Source organism: Pieris rapae, chromosome 20, assembly GCF_905147795.1.
Source record: "Pieris rapae chromosome 20, ilPieRapa1.1, whole genome shotgun sequence".
Lineage (NCBI taxonomy): Eukaryota > Metazoa > Arthropoda > Insecta > Lepidoptera > Pieridae > Pieris > Pieris rapae.
In genome coordinates this window covers 4,376,651-4,392,886 of record NC_059528.1, presented here as the reverse complement: position 1 = coordinate 4,392,886, position 16,236 = coordinate 4,376,651, and the positions used below count along the sequence as shown (strand labels likewise).

At 33.0% G+C, this 16,236-nt stretch overlaps 1 protein-coding gene across 1 annotated transcript in view; it reads right to left on the bottom strand.

Annotated features, from left to right (window-relative positions):
* Positions 1–16,236, bottom strand: part of LOC110993660 (Down syndrome cell adhesion molecule-like protein Dscam2) — a 116,169-nt gene that overhangs the window by 42,890 nt on the left and 57,043 nt on the right. Inside the window, 1 exon segment of the mRNA XM_045632545.1 lies at positions 15,924–16,044. Coding sequence (XP_045488501.1) covers positions 15,924–16,044 — 121 coding nt within the window.

The window sequence follows — 16,236 nt, the reverse complement described above, 5'->3', positions numbered from 1 at the left end:
CTAAGGACGTATTTTACATATACGATTTTACCTCACATATATATGATATATATAACGTTCCCAGTCTTGTATGTATGTCTCAAACCATTTAAATATTTTAACCGTTTTGCATCAAAAATAATTGTTACTTAAGATAGGTTTTGGAATGTCTCACTCTAAGTTTGTGTTAATACTTAAGCGCAAACCATGTCTGCTTTGTATCACAATTCAATACAGTTTTGACATCTAGGTTTATAACGCGTGCATCATACCGTTTATATTTAATAATAATAAAAATGTTACTTCTATAGTAATTAGGATTTTATCAGGGATATTCATTTGATTTTATTCAATTAATTTTGTAATGTTTTAAATTTTTGCTTTATTTTAACTTTTTTTTGTGTGTATAAAGCTTCATAAAATCAGAATGTTGTATTCGCCTATAATTGGGATAGGACTAGGCTTGTGTTTGTGTTACATGTTTCAGTATCTACTTTGTTGGTACAACAAATAAATAAATAAAAATAAAATAAAATATAGTAGATCCTTATCATACTATGCGACATTAAGTGCCTTGTAAACGTTATACAATATATACACACGCACAAATCAACAGCAGCACAGCGTAATCCAAGATCATTAAAATTATTGGCTGCACGCAGAAGAATCGTTGCCAAGAGACTACCTAGAGGCTAAACCGTTATAACTATGATATATTGCTCCCACCTACAATCTAGTCTGAAATTTATGGGAACACTATAAAATTCTTTTATCAATTTCTAGATAAAATCGCGGTTCTGGATTATTGAAACTCGTGAAAAATAATATTCTTCATAGCTAGTTAATATTCATTAACTGTAGGTATAGGCGGTGTGAATCCTTTTTCTCAGTAGTAATCATGTTAAAAATGTATAGGCCGTTTACCTATAAAAAGGACACAAACCAGAATATGGTGTAACTACAAATAAAATCTCTATGCCAACATGTTATAAGTTCATTACTCTTTCTTATTTATATAAATAACATACACGAAGCTTAATCTACTCATCACTTGGTTTTAATATAATTTACTCAGTGTTAACGCGTCGAAATCACGGTATTATAATATACATTATTACATCTGAATACATGTTTTAAAGGCATACCACATGACCAATTGAAAACACATGAAAATAAATAATTCGATTGTAGAGAAAAAGCACAGAAAAATATCTCGGTCTTAGAATGGATAGCGTTTTGACGTGGAATACACAAATGTAAAATTAGAATCATTTAATGATTAATGTGCATTTATGAATTAAAAATTTTTTTTACGTTCATAAGTGTACATTACGTTACTAAGGTCTGTTCACTTATGGGATCACTTTGACTCATCGCTTGGTGTATCCCGTCACATGTGTGTATCACGTCACACACATTTACTTTTTGATGAAGTGTGGGGCAGCGCCGCCAAATCTAAATTAATGAACATTCAAGTATTGCAATATAAAATTATAAAAATACTGTTCATAAAATCTTGAAAAACCTACCATAAATATAAATCGAGACAAAATGAATCTAAAGTAACTTTATATTTATAATACATGTATTCTTGTCAAATTATAAGAAGTTCACTCCACACTAGTCTAACTTTCTCAAAACCGCAACGTATTACTCATAGAAGTGTGCTTCGAACCAGTTATCTTACATTACCTAGGATACGTACGGACCACGGGATAAAAATGTTTACCTACAAAGGCGCACAGCTATATAATAAACTATAAACTCACAAATATAAAAATTAATACTACTTTCAATTCATTCAAATCGAAGCTAAGTGATTATGTTAGACAAAATAACGTTTAAATTAAGTTCTTATTACTTTTTGTTCATATTTCTTTTGATTTTAAGTTTATTGCACGTAGAATTTTTTTATTGTGATTATTGTAAGAACGACAACAATGTAATGTAAAAATAAAGTGATGTTCTCAAGCAAGTGAAATTTTTGTCTTTTTTTAGAAATAAAGTCTTAAACCTAACGTAATCTGACCACAATCTAATCTAATCTGGTCCATTTTGACCACATACAATGTAAATAAAAATCTAATTAGAAATAATCGTCTTCAATTGATGCACCATATTTGTATAGCCCTAAATAAATAACATAAAATACAATTTATATTATAAATTGCATTCGTACAAGAATGTGCTCGTGACTAGTAGACGTGTTTCAAGTGACCTCATAATGTCACACTGTCTCCGTGTTCTCACTTAGGAACACTTATTTGTCACGGAACTATCGCAAGAGTTATATTCAATACTTGCTGTTGTCCACTATTTCGTTTATATGAAATTTGAGTAATAAGATACGGAGCGATGTACGCACAGAAAAATGTTGCTTACTAAGGTCGGTTCGTTGGCTATGGATACGCAAATGTGTACAATGTTTTAAAATAATTATACCCCTTTTAAAAATAATAATAATGCGACAGTATGACTTAATATTTTACTCACTGTTTCATAAGTGTGACAGTTGGATATGAGAAGAGAAGAGAGAGGGATATATATTTCATTACTTTTTTTTTATTTATTACATTATTTTACCTTGACAGTTACTACTAATTCAATAGATCACCAAAATAATACCCACACCTAAATGTTTTTTATGTAAAATAATTTTACATGAAAAACATTTAAAAGATATACTTATATGCCTTAATCTTATAACTAACAATATAGGAAGCAACTCTTGTGAACTCAACCAGTGTACAAACAAATAGGTCTACCTCAACAGAAATTTCGTTAATGATTTGTATTGCTCGCGTGAGTGGCGCTTAAATAAAATGTTGTACTTTATACATAGCCAAGAAAAAAGGCAATACAAATATTATAATTAACAATCAGCATCAACACAACTTTTCTCAAAGCACAAATGTACATGTAAAATAAAAATTTAGTTGTATTAATTAACAGACTGTAATAATTGTCTGTCAATTGCGTAGCAAAAACGAAACATTGCTGACGGACGGATGTTTAACATAACACATACTTTGTAAGTAATTATGAAACGAGACGAAATAGTCGGTAAACAGAAACTAAGTTCAAAGTGTTTCACGTTCGTTTTGGGATTACATAAGCCTTGAGAGGATTTAAAAGCCTTCTACGTAAAGAGTTTCCGAGTGTGATACTTAAAAGTGTAATGTTTATGATGTTCGTGTCGATCCCATGCGCTGTATTGGAGACTCAACTCAAACAAGCACTCGTCGTAAACTTCAGCAAACTGTCTTGCGTGTTATTGTCGTGTCATGCTCCAATTTTACGTGGTCCAAGACTGAGAGATTTTATATAGATATTCACTATCCTTACACGTTTTTAATATTATCATTTTAATTAATGATTGGTAATTGGAATTGCAAGAGATGATCGTAAGAGACCGGTGCTGGTATGGGATGTAACCTGTTCAGATACACTGGCCCCTTCCCATCCACATGGAACCAGCGCTACGAGTATTGACAGTAATTCTACCTGCATAAAAACGCTGGGACGGGTAACACTGTCGAACTTAAACTACGTTTAAAATTAATAGATTAATTTGATTCAATCAATGCAAACATTTACAATTAAAGCCTCTTGTTCCGAATAAAATATTTATTTTGAATAAAACGCTTGCGCTTATGGCATGTAACACCGAAGTGAACGAATAAACGAGCCGCTGAAGTAAATCGACTCAATAATAACTTGAACAAATCTCATCCCTACAACTCTGAACTTAGAACATTAAAATAAACTTAAGTGATCCAAGTGCAAACTGTTTTACTGCAGTTTTCTATAAGTTATACTACCTTGTAGCTAAATTATATGATTGTGTACAAGTCTACAAGCAGTTAAGTTATTTGTATTGTGTAAATGTACCGCTAGTTGTAAATTTCAATGTAAACATAAAATGTTAATGAGACAAACACGCGACCAGCAAATAATGTGTATATATGAACGTATATTTCAATTAAAAGCCTAATTCTAATCAGTTAAACGTTTCTGGAATATGTTACATTCATCATCATCATCATCATCAATTAACTTTGCATGACCGGAGAGTGGAACAAAATATCCAAAACTCGTTGAAAACTGCTAAAGGCTTAGACTACCACTGCTTTTCATCACATATGTATTTCGTAAATATTTATGTATAATATTTTCGTAATAATTCAAGTAGCGTTGTAAAGATTTACTGCTCTTCGCATTATATTTCAGTGCAATGTAATATATTTTATCCGCGGCTCTGCAATGGTTTTCTGTATATGTTGTTTCTATCACTCGTACGGCACAGGAAAATCGCGAGGAAACTAGTATGTCTCAAACCCAAATAAATACATAGGCATATAGGCTTGAAGCGTTACTGAGTTATTTGTATTAATTATGGAAATATTGGTAATTCTCTCTCTTCAAAGCATACGTGACATTAATGATTGTGGGTTTATATAATTTTGTCTTTATGTAGTACACCTAAAATGCTTTGTTATTACCCATTATGTTCTCAAACCGGTAAACAGAGAAACAGGATATATTCCCTCCAAAGCCTATTGTTTATTGTGTAGTCGTGAATATTGCTCCCACGAGGCATTAGATTACTATTTATTACCGCCAAATACACCGAATTAGGTTATTTGGATATTTAAAACTTTTATATACTTTAAACCTGTATTAGTTTCCGTTAAATCTGTAGCTAGTTAGATATATTATCTCTATTAGTATTGGTTATATATTATGATAAAATAATAATTAAAAATTCATTGAGTTCGTAGAAACAGACTAATGATAGACCTATCTTTTACATATTTTATAGGATCAGATTGGAGATTCAAATGACATCTTTATAACTATGACATGTTGATAACCCCCATAACAAAATTTCAGAAAAAAACCTAATTCATAAGTTATTAAAATAAATGAGTGGTGCTACAACCTTTTTAGGTCCTGTACTCAGATTTCTGAATCTGTTTCATGATCATGTTTAAATCTAATATGCAAGTAGGTGATCAGCCTCCAGTGCCTGATACACATCGTCGTCTTTTTGGGTCTAATGTCGGTTTCCTCACCATGTTTTGCTTCGCCGTTCGAGCAAATGTTAAATGCGTATATAGAAAGAAAATCCATTGGTGCACAGCCCGGGATCAAACCTACAACCTCAGGTATGAGAGTTGCACGCTGAAGCCACTAGGAAAATACTGCTCTTAAGTTATTATTTAACTAAAATTTAATCTTAATTAACGTAAAAACGAAATTAAAATAAACAAAAAACAGAGTATCTAAAAATAAAAGCTCTTAATACAGCATTGAGTGCGACACTTCGCGCTGTAATTAAATTTAAATTGAAAAGATTTCAAAGTATTTATTAATATACTGACGAATATTCGCATTAAGTTAATAAAACGTGCTAAGGTTGGTGCAATGTTATTAAGATCTAAATTTATTCATTTCTATTAATGGGGCCCATTGCGCTGTTAGAAGTCGCTTTATTTACGTGTTCCTGAATAAAGCGATTTATTACAGCGCTTCCCAATTATACAATTGCGTTTTCGCTTTTTAATATTGACGTAAGATATTGAAAATTTTACGAGAATCTGACATTTGCATCAGCTTTTACACTAATCATTTTGGGATGTTGAATCTGTCTATATATATTTTTTTAAAAGAAAACAGAAGTGAGTATTTCACCTAAATACCGGCTGTCTTTGTTTGTTATTACGCTCTGTAAATTTTGATAGATTAAAGTATACATATGTATCGGTTTAATTATAGTAAAATTAATAGTATAATTCCTTAAACAATCTCACATATTACATCAAAAATGTATTATTTTTTAAACTAACAATAATAAATTTTCTATCGTTCTTTCGTAGTTTTAAGACAGTGCGAGAGGTCCACAGCGACCTATTTTTGTTGTTTAAAGATTAACCTGAATTAACAATTCTTTATCAATAAAAAAAAAAATCAATAGTGTAAAATTAAAAACCTTATCGGCAAAACTTTGAAGTACCATCAATCAGTGAATTACACTGAATCACCCTTCGTACAACTCGAGTGAAGTGTGTGCAATTTTATCTACTAGTAAACCTATTTCAAACTGAATGAAAATTTGTTTCGTTGATTTTCGTCCTTATATGCATTCGTTTCGAACTATCGAATCTTTCTTATAATAGCTACTTCAAAAGTTATAAATAAAATAATTTATTTATTCATCATCATCTTAGTTTGATCTTAATAACCTTGTGGATGTGTGAGAGAAGAAATAAAGATTATTTATTATTATATTCAATCAATTAATTTAGGAAATTTAGGTGCTCATGCTCAAAATGTTATCATACATACAAGAAAAAGTAACAGAAATACATATTAAATTAATATATTCCCTCTAGTTTTATTTTGAAAGACTCCATTTTAAAGGCGTTTTTAACATTTCCAGTAGACAACGCCTACCTCTAAAACATGTACCTTTAAAAGACTCAGAATTTGAACATAATTAAAAATTATCCATCAATCATCATCAACCATCATTTATCCTCCAGGGTGTTGGTAGAAGGAAAAACCAAGGCTTCGTAACGGTAATCATTGAGAGCATTGCGACTGCAGAAGAGTTGCTGCATCTGACAAGGCACGCTTCACTCAACTTCAGAGACACCAAAATATGGAGAAGATCATTAATTTTATTCAATACTATCAACAATTATTGCCATAACAATTAGTTAGTCTAATATCTTTTATCTATTTCCATTAAACTCCAGTGCCTTTATGGGATTTGCTTTACAATATTTCACGACATCGGTTCTGCATTATGGCTGATAAGTGGGGCAATCGATATTCATATATAAGCATTTCTGAAAACAAGATGTGCACGTGAGTGCCTGTTATAGCTCCTATCGGTCTTACTGTTTGTTAAGTTATGAAAGACTTTTAGCTTAAACAAACGATGAGTAGCCTTATCGGCCATTGTGTATTTTTCAAAAATTATTTTACGTAAAATCTTTTGTGATTTACCTTTAATAAATACATGATCACAATAGACAAAGTTGTTTTATAGAACGGGGGGCAAACGGGCAGGAGGCTCACTCGATGGTATGTGATAGCAACGCCCATGGACACTTATTGTCAGAGGGCTGGCAGGTGTGTTTCCGGCCATTTAAAAATTGGTACGCTATTTTCTTGAAGGACCCTTAATTTGGAAATACTTTAATTGGCAGCTAGGTTGCACATAGTGATGGTATGCAGCAAAACTGCCTTAAAAACTCTCAGTAGATAGTTTTTATCCTTTGGTCTTTTTTTAATATGTATAAAATCCTATAATATTTGTATGCAAACAGGCTTTTTTTAAATTTCACATATACGAAAGCGAATTGGTATATTTGTTATCCTCCAATATTGTGTTTAATTATAATATTTTTATGTTTTATAATGTATAAATCTGTGTTTTATTATATATAAATAAATCAGTATAGCGTATTATTAATAATTATCCGGGAAAATAAAGTAAGGGAGAGGTCAGGTAGGAACTGATAAAAAACATATAACTCATAAATGAAGTGAAACAAGAAACCCACTCAATATTCGTATCGCAATAATTTATGCAACTCACAGATTACTATTTGTCTCGCTTTGAAACACGAGAAATTCACCAAAATATTCGATTCTGTTCTTTGCTTGCTTTGTCCAGTTGGTTTTGTCATTGTTAAAGTATATCTCTTTGAACGAAATACAAAATTCACTTCAAAGGATTTGATTTTTCGCTTGGATTAGTCTTGTGTTGTTTAAGTGAAACAATGGATACACTACTTATACGATATTATGTGTTTGGTTATGTCATCCTTCGTAAGAATTGTCAAATTGAGCCTTCCCATATAAATAACATTGTTTTTTTCATTTTCTAAATAGATAATTCTAGCTATAAAGTTTTTTAGATACTAAATTTAATGAATAAGACGTATTCTTTTCTTTCTTGTTTCTATCTCTTTTGTTATCTATTGATATATTCAATTGACTTATCTATACTAATATTATAAAGAGGAAAGGTTTGATTTTTTGTTTGTTTGTTTGTTTGTATGAATTGAATAGGCTCCGAAACTACTTGGCAGATTTGAAAAATTCTTTCACTGTTGGAAAGCTACATCATTCCTGAGTGACATAGGCTATATTTCATTTTCAAAAAAAATAGGCATCCTTACTAAAATTACGATAACATTAAAATTTGTTTATTATTTGATACAATTCTAACAGATGGCGCTGAGTTAAAGGTAGTTTAGTTTAGGTCCGTGTCGTGGTACCAACGTTTCACATAAGTTCTCCTACGGTTTCCCTTGATTAATTTACTACTATGTAATATAACAAAAACCTTGGCCACAGCAACGCTTGGCCGAGTCTGCTAGTGTTTTATATAGTTTGTGTATTATAATCTGTTTTGGCTTTACATTTTGTCTAAGTGCTTTCTTTTATAATATGTAGATGTGTATCTGTATGATCGCTGGCCGTGTCCACATGCTTTAGGGACGACACCGCTTTTTATATTTTCATATGTAAGTTAATGTTGACATGTGTTTGTCCTAATTTTGTGGTTCAAAAAAAAAATATTACTTTCAAATAAAAAATAGTGCGTGCGTACAAAGTACACATTTTTTTATAGAACAGGGGGCAAATGGGCAGGAGGCTCACCTGATGTTAAGTGATTCCGCCACCCCTGGACACTCTCAATGCCAGAGGGCTCGCGAGTGCGTTGCCGGCCTTTTAAGAATTGGTACGCTCTCCATGTCAGAAGTGTGAAATTTTTCACACTTCTGACATAGAGGAAATTGGACGAAAGAATTTTCACTTGAAAGCCAATACAAATTTTACCTATCTTCACTCTAACTATATTAAGTTTCATCGAATCCAAAATGCAAGTATCCATACATCTCCAAAATTACTTATTTAATATTTAAAATTCATTATTCTCACATAAGTACGGCAAGTGAAACTAATTGCGTTCCGTATCTAATATTATGCAACACAAAATATAAGGTAAAATATAGTTAATCTCAGCTAGGGTTGGTAATCCAATAAGCTGCCTTACCTCACTCGCTACAAAGTTCGGTAGCGATCCCCCGCGGCCCACTAATTGAGATCAGCTTATATTAGTTGCGTTATTGCATACTGGAATGGCCCCGAGGAAGCATTTTTCCGAATATGCCGGATTTTTAAAGACCTCGGAATGTTATTAGGACCGTTTATCACATGTTAGCCGGAGGTTGTGGTTGATACACAAAAAAAAAATAATTGTGTGTGTCAGCTCCGACGCATGACTGGAGTTTACTCCTTAAGTACGATTGTCTAAACATACGCAAAAAGAGTTTATCCAACTGAAAATAAGATTAATACCATATGAAAGGGTAAATTAACAAATTTGTGAAAATAATAATGATAAAAATTATAACTTCACAATAACAATATTAATTATTGATATGTATAATAAAAACAACAATATAAGTACATTGACACTGATAGAAACAAACGTCTTATTAAAAAAAAATATCTTTATTCATGTAGATAAACAAGTACACTTATGAACGTAAAAAAAATATACATTGAATGCCTCTAATTTTACATTTACTCTAAAAGGCAAAAATTAAATATCTTAGATAAGTTTGTTTCGCATCTCGTCAGTTTCCTGTAGCCACGTGATTAAGATATTCTGTTTTTTGTCCTAAGCTGTCTATCGCCCAAACCCAATAACCTATCTTAATCCATTTTTGACCTTCTGAGATTAGATATCTTAATCCAAATATTGATGAATGTGTGCCAATCGACGGATTCTAATAGCTATCTGTCAATACAAGCTATCCATGGTAGGTCGGATTGGTGTATGTGGATAGACTTTTGTATGAAAATGACAATTCAACTCAGCCAATAGTCTATCTGAAGATTTTAACATACACCAGTTTTTAAAATAATTAAAAGGCTATTTGCTATGTTTTAAACATAGACATGTACCAATATTTTAATATTATTTGTACTTACTACGAAAAGAGCGAAGAGATTGCATTCTATCCGTCACTAAATTTGGATTTTCATTGTAGGTTTTCGATATTGGGATGTAGATAGGAGATCGATGGACTGTCACGGTATGATCTCAGTTCGGGCGTTTAGGTAGATCATACATATTATGTATGCTGTCAGCTATTTTAATTACTATTTTTTTAATATATGTTTATTCCAAAAAATCGTTACTTGTATGCAAATTACACCTAGCTATTTATTCATAAATGTCTACGTTCTCATCATTAGGACTTTCCCATTTCACGATAAAGTTAAAGAAAACACGTTTTTCATATAGGTGATGCTCTAACTACTCGTTTGGTTTTATTATTGCGTTTACGACTTTGTTGGAAATACGTGAGCCATTGACATGCAATCTCACCTTTGAGGTTTTAGTCAATATCACGCCCGTATTCAGTCGTTTGTTAAGAGCAAACCGTTACTTTAAATTTAGTGTAAATTTATATATACCTTCAGATTTAGTCGTACGTTAAATTGGGTCTTGTCTAGGCTTTAAATTTATAAGTAATCAAGCATTCAGGATGAAAATTAGCGTGGATTTAGCAAATTCCAATACATTATTGATATACACCGTATCCGTATATACACCAAATCTTAACGAAAATGTTTTAGTGTAATTATAACTAAATGTTATAGAATGTCGCACATGCACTCGGCAAGCTTTATATTGTAGTAACAGTGTTAAGTACTACCTACTTCAAATTCTAAATAATTTAATCATTCAGGCAACACAATGTACACTTATGACCGTCAATAAAGATATACATATTGAATGCTTCTAATGTTTACAGCCAGTTCTCAAATCAAGGGCGTAGAACTTTAATCAAGCCAAGTTTTTTGTAAGGGGCTGCAACCTTTACACTGTGTTTTAAATGACATTACTTATTGAGGTTACGTAGATACCCAAAGTCAGACTCTCGCCTTTAAAAAAATCCACGACCTTAATATAAAATTTGTAACAATTTTATTACAGTATTCGTTACCATGGTAACCATTATTTTTAACTAAAAGGACCATAACATCGTAACCATGGTTTCAAAAGTAGTACTTATTTACGATATAAGGCCAGTAAACCGCCAAAGCATAAAGTAGGAGTCCTTGATCCCCTACTTTATGCTCAGGCGCATTTCTAATCACATTTTCGTCCCGTAAATGAGTGACGCGCTCACTAAATATTCGCAACCTGAAGCGGGGAAACGGGGGTCGAAGCATTCAAAAGATGATCATTCCCTACAAGTACTGGGCCCGATCTTTCCTCCCCCAACTATGACAAAAAGCGAATGGTCGGTGAAGGATACTTGCTGTGTCAAGTTTATTCACAAACTAACAATTATTGGCGTGGAGAGGCGGAAGCAATCGCTGCATCCCATGGGGGAAAACGGGTAAGGCCATTCGTTGTTTGTGGCGCCTTGGGGTTTTAGTGAGTTTCCACAATCGGGAGTCCCACATAACTCTCTCGCATAAAGCAGTCGAGCCGCGGTAGGGCAATGTATTTCCGCAAGTAAAAAAGACGCATTCTTGAGTTTATTTATTTAGTAATCCTACAGCTTATATAAATTATATATAATACAAACAAATACACTGAAAATATAGCCAAAGATGGAATACATGATACAAAAAGATTTACAAAAGGGAACAAACAAACACCTATTTAACTAATTGTGATTTAATTTAATTAACTAAGCCTAAATTATAGTTTTTTTGTGTGATGGTGTAAAAATGTGGGTATGTACTTGATGGTGTGTATGTGGAGTGTGCTTATGATGTAGGTGATTTTGCGCTGTAGATATTCTTAATACACTTTTTAACCACATTCCGCGATAACCTAAACAAGTCAAGGCCAAAATAGTGGTCATTGTATGTCCGGGCAGCGCGATACAAAACTGACTTTTGTTTATATTAATAATTATCGTTTCGCCGGTAATCGAATCACTAGTTTTACACATTGGTTAATCTCTAAGCCACGAAGACGACCCTTTTACACCTTACTTATTTAGATGATTCAGTTACAGAGCTCTTAAATCCGCCCTTATAAAGATACTCGTGTGTCCATAAACGTAATACTAAAACTTTAATACGTAATTACGTCCTGCATTAGCTCAGTTACCTGAGTTGTTAACCCAGTTCAATACTGGTATACTGGGTTGTTTTATAACAGGAAAATTATTCTTAAATGATTCAATGTATTTGATACCTAGCGATATTAATAGGCGGTTATGCTTATTCATATTGATGCTTTAACCTTGAGATTCCTCCCTATCCCGCGAAAGGATCGAGAAGTTTCCCGAAATTGCCCCCTGTTTTATAAAAATAAAATGGGATAAAAGATTGTACTGGTTTTGTTTTGAATTTTTTTTTTCCAAAATATAAAAAGAGTTAAAAGGCGCAGAATGCTTTACGAGTATTAACTTACTCGATTATAAGTACAGTACATATATTAACTGAATTCGACCTTAGAACAAAATTTTCTTAAAATTTTTTTGCTATAAAATTATAAAGATAATATATGAATCTTATCTGATTCCAAATCCATTTGATTAAAAACAACAACAAGTGACAGGTCAGTTTATACAAAACGTAATTGAGAAATCACTCCAGCTAATGAATGATTTATTCCTTTTTTGCTAAGAGTAATTTTTGCTTTTTTGAGAAGCTATATTTTATGACAATAGATATCCCATTTTATCTAAAATATGATACACAATAAGAGAGAATAGGGATTTATTTCTCCGGTACCTTGGAATCCGGAAATAGCACAAGCTTTGTAAGTAAAGCCTCCGGCATTATCCATTAATCCAAGTTTCACAAACAGTATCGACTTACATCAGATTTTGATATTCTAGTAATAACACTTTTGTTTATTTTTTTCCTTCAAGATATTATGGTACAGGGGAAATATATAATGTATGAAGTTACCTTATTAAAATAAAAATTAAATCAAAGGTGCTACAATTGTATGGGCCTCAGATGTATGTATCTGTTTCATGATCATTTGTATTTAATGGCCAGTAGGTAATCAGCTGAGCCTGACACATGCCCTCGGCTTTTTGGGTATAAGCTAAGCCGGTTTCCACACGATTTTGTTTTTTTTTTTTTTTTTTTTATTATAGAACAGGGGGCAAACGGGCAGGAGGCTCACCTGATGTTAAGTGATACCGCCGCCCATGGACACCCTCAATGCCAGAGGGCTCGCGAGTGCGTTGCCGGCCTTTTAAGAATTGGTACGCTCTTTTCTTGAAGGACCCTAAGTCGAATTTGTCCTTCACCATTCAAGCGAATGTTTAAAATATAGATAGAACTGTAACTGTAACTGCACCAATGGACTGGTGCAGTTTCACCACTCCACCACCAGTCTACAGTGACTAGGACAAACCCTGCTCAGTCCATTTGAGCATTGTTGGCCAAGAGCTTCAGCGAGTGGCTCTCATCCCTTAGGTCGTAGGTTTGTTCTCGCCTGTGTACCAATGACCTTATCTTCCTATACTTTTCTAAACCTATGAGCTTTCTATCAACGTCGACATCTGTTTACTGACACTAGGCTTTCATATTATGGTTACATTTCAAAGGTTGGGTTAATTTTGTCATTTTCACGTCAACGCCATTAAAATACCTTACAATATAAAGTTAGAATATATATATATATATATATAGGTCTGAAATAGGGGAAACAAAAATGTATGAAATCACCAAGTTCCTTTGACTTGCAGTACTTAAAGGGTACTTGACCTAGCGAGTGGAGTCGCGAGTTGTGGTGTCGTGTGGCTTAAGCTTAGAAGCCCTTTGTTTATGTTAAAGTCTTTACTCAACACGATTTTCAGAAAAAAAATCCAGGCAAAAGAGCATTAAAAGAATCCTTTCTGGAGCAAACGTCAAAAGTCAAATGTATTTCCAAGTAAGTATTAACATTTTCATTTATTTGTAGTGACCAGTGTAGTGGTTAGTGTGGGTACAATTTTGAACTCAACCCAATTGTATTTTCTTTATATGTGCCCAAGCAACAAATAAGGTATTCATCGTTCGAAAATCGGAATGATGTAGTCCTAAAAAGGATCGCTGTGGATAAGGTACCACTTTTTTTCCTTCAAGAAAAGGACGTACCGAATCTTAAAAGGCCGGCAACGCACTTGCGAGCCTTTTGGCAACGTGAGTGTCTATAGGTGGCGATATCACTTAACATCAGATGAGCCTCCTGTCCTGTAATATAAAAAAGTTGTTGCAAGAGGTGCTGAGAAAAAAAGTGTTTAGGCAAAAAAAGCATTACAAAACGAACTCTGTCTCGAAGATTTAGTATGTTAGTAGCGTTATACTATTATTATTACTTATTAAAAATATTTACTGCCGTATGTTTAAAATGGAAAAATAATAACCCGAATAAAAAAACATGTATTTAGCTAAGCTTAATATTAATAATAATAGCCTTTATTTAGATACATTTTATATAAGTACATTTAAACAAATTTTCATTTTAATCCTCTTCTAATGTATCTGTATGCCCTTTTTTGGCAAAGGCCTCCTCCAAATCCCGCCATTCCTCTCTGCACTGTGCCACTCTCTGCCATGTACCACCTGCTGTTTCTATAATGTGGTCAATCCACCTTCGGAGTTGTCTCCCTCTTTTGCGTTTGCTGTACCTTGGGCACACGTTAAGCAGTTTTTTGCTCCACTTGTTTGTACCTCTTGCCATGTATCCCACCCATTTCCACTTTAGTTTCTTGATTGTTATTGTAACATCTGTTACCTCAGTTCTTTTCCTTGACGTTGTATTCTTTACCTGTACCTGTTGCACCTGTAGCTAAGCTACCTATGATTAAATGTTGCTATTTATTCCAAAAAGAGAAGACATCGTCTTGAAAATGTAGATTGAGTTCATATTTTTTTTTCTTTCACCGTGTTCGAATAGAAAAATTGTGCGGAAACTTTATGCCCTCAGCACGAGACTCGATACCGGATATCTTGTTTACAAAGCTGCACTTGGAACCGGAAGCTCAAAGGCGTAAATGCCCCGACGTAAATTAATCTTTTATCTAATCATAGTAAGCAAACTTTCGCGAGTTTTAGAACAAATTAAACTTATTGCTTTGTACAAAACACTATTTTAAGAAAAACTTAAATTCAGTTTTGAGTTTATGCTTTTGACAGAAAACACATTAAACAAGTTAGATTGTTAGTTGGATGTTTATTATGTTCCGTGATGTGAATTTTATATATTAATGTTATATCACCGAGTGAGTTATACACCGTAGGTGATATACATAGCAAATGTTATTTAAGATTTTTTTAAATTTTATTTTGAATAATTTAAGCATATTGTAGGAGCCAAGGCATTGTATACATTTTGCTTACTTAGGTTTTTTGAGTTTTACAAGCGTGATGTTTCCCTAGGTATGTGCCAAAGCTCGTACATCATGCTCAGCTACAAGCGTGAAGATTTCCAATGTATGTACGTGCCATGATTGTACATTTGGATCACTTATAAGCAGGACGATTTCCTAAATCGTCGTAGTTACACCCCGAGAGCATAGCCAGACGTAGGCACTCTCTTCGATTGTTTAATTGTAAAGCAATTATCATTTTATTATATCGCTCATATTCTATTGTTATACGTAAGTGGTGAATAAGGTAATATAAAAATCTTCTATTATTTCAAGCACCTGATAACCCAGGAAACGTACACTTATATTATACGTTAATAATAGGGTGTATCATAACTAGTATAAATAATATGAATAATTTAGAAAATATTACATAAAAGTAGTAGTAGTAGTAAGTAATATAGCATTGTTCTTCATGTTTTTTTCCGCTTTAGGGAGGCCTTACATTATCACAATCTACAGTGCAAAAACCTATTTAACCTACAACGTGTTTATGACATATATAATACTCACGTGATGGTAGCAGGAGGGTTGGCGTGTACAAGACAAGGCAGCAACACATCCGCGCCGCGTCGCGCGCTTGCTTCCCATATTCCGTGAACGATTGCTCGAGGCGCTGACGGCACTCTCAGTGCTGTAATAATGAGAAGGGTGAATTATTTTACTTTGGTTAAATTTTGTATGCGTTCTGCTTCCCGTTCGGCTTTGAAACGCTTCTTATACTTGTGATTGTCTTCTGACAATCGAAATGACAAAAATATTACGAAAAAATATAATATTCTACGGTTTTGATATTTATAAATATGTGAGGAACATATACATGTAA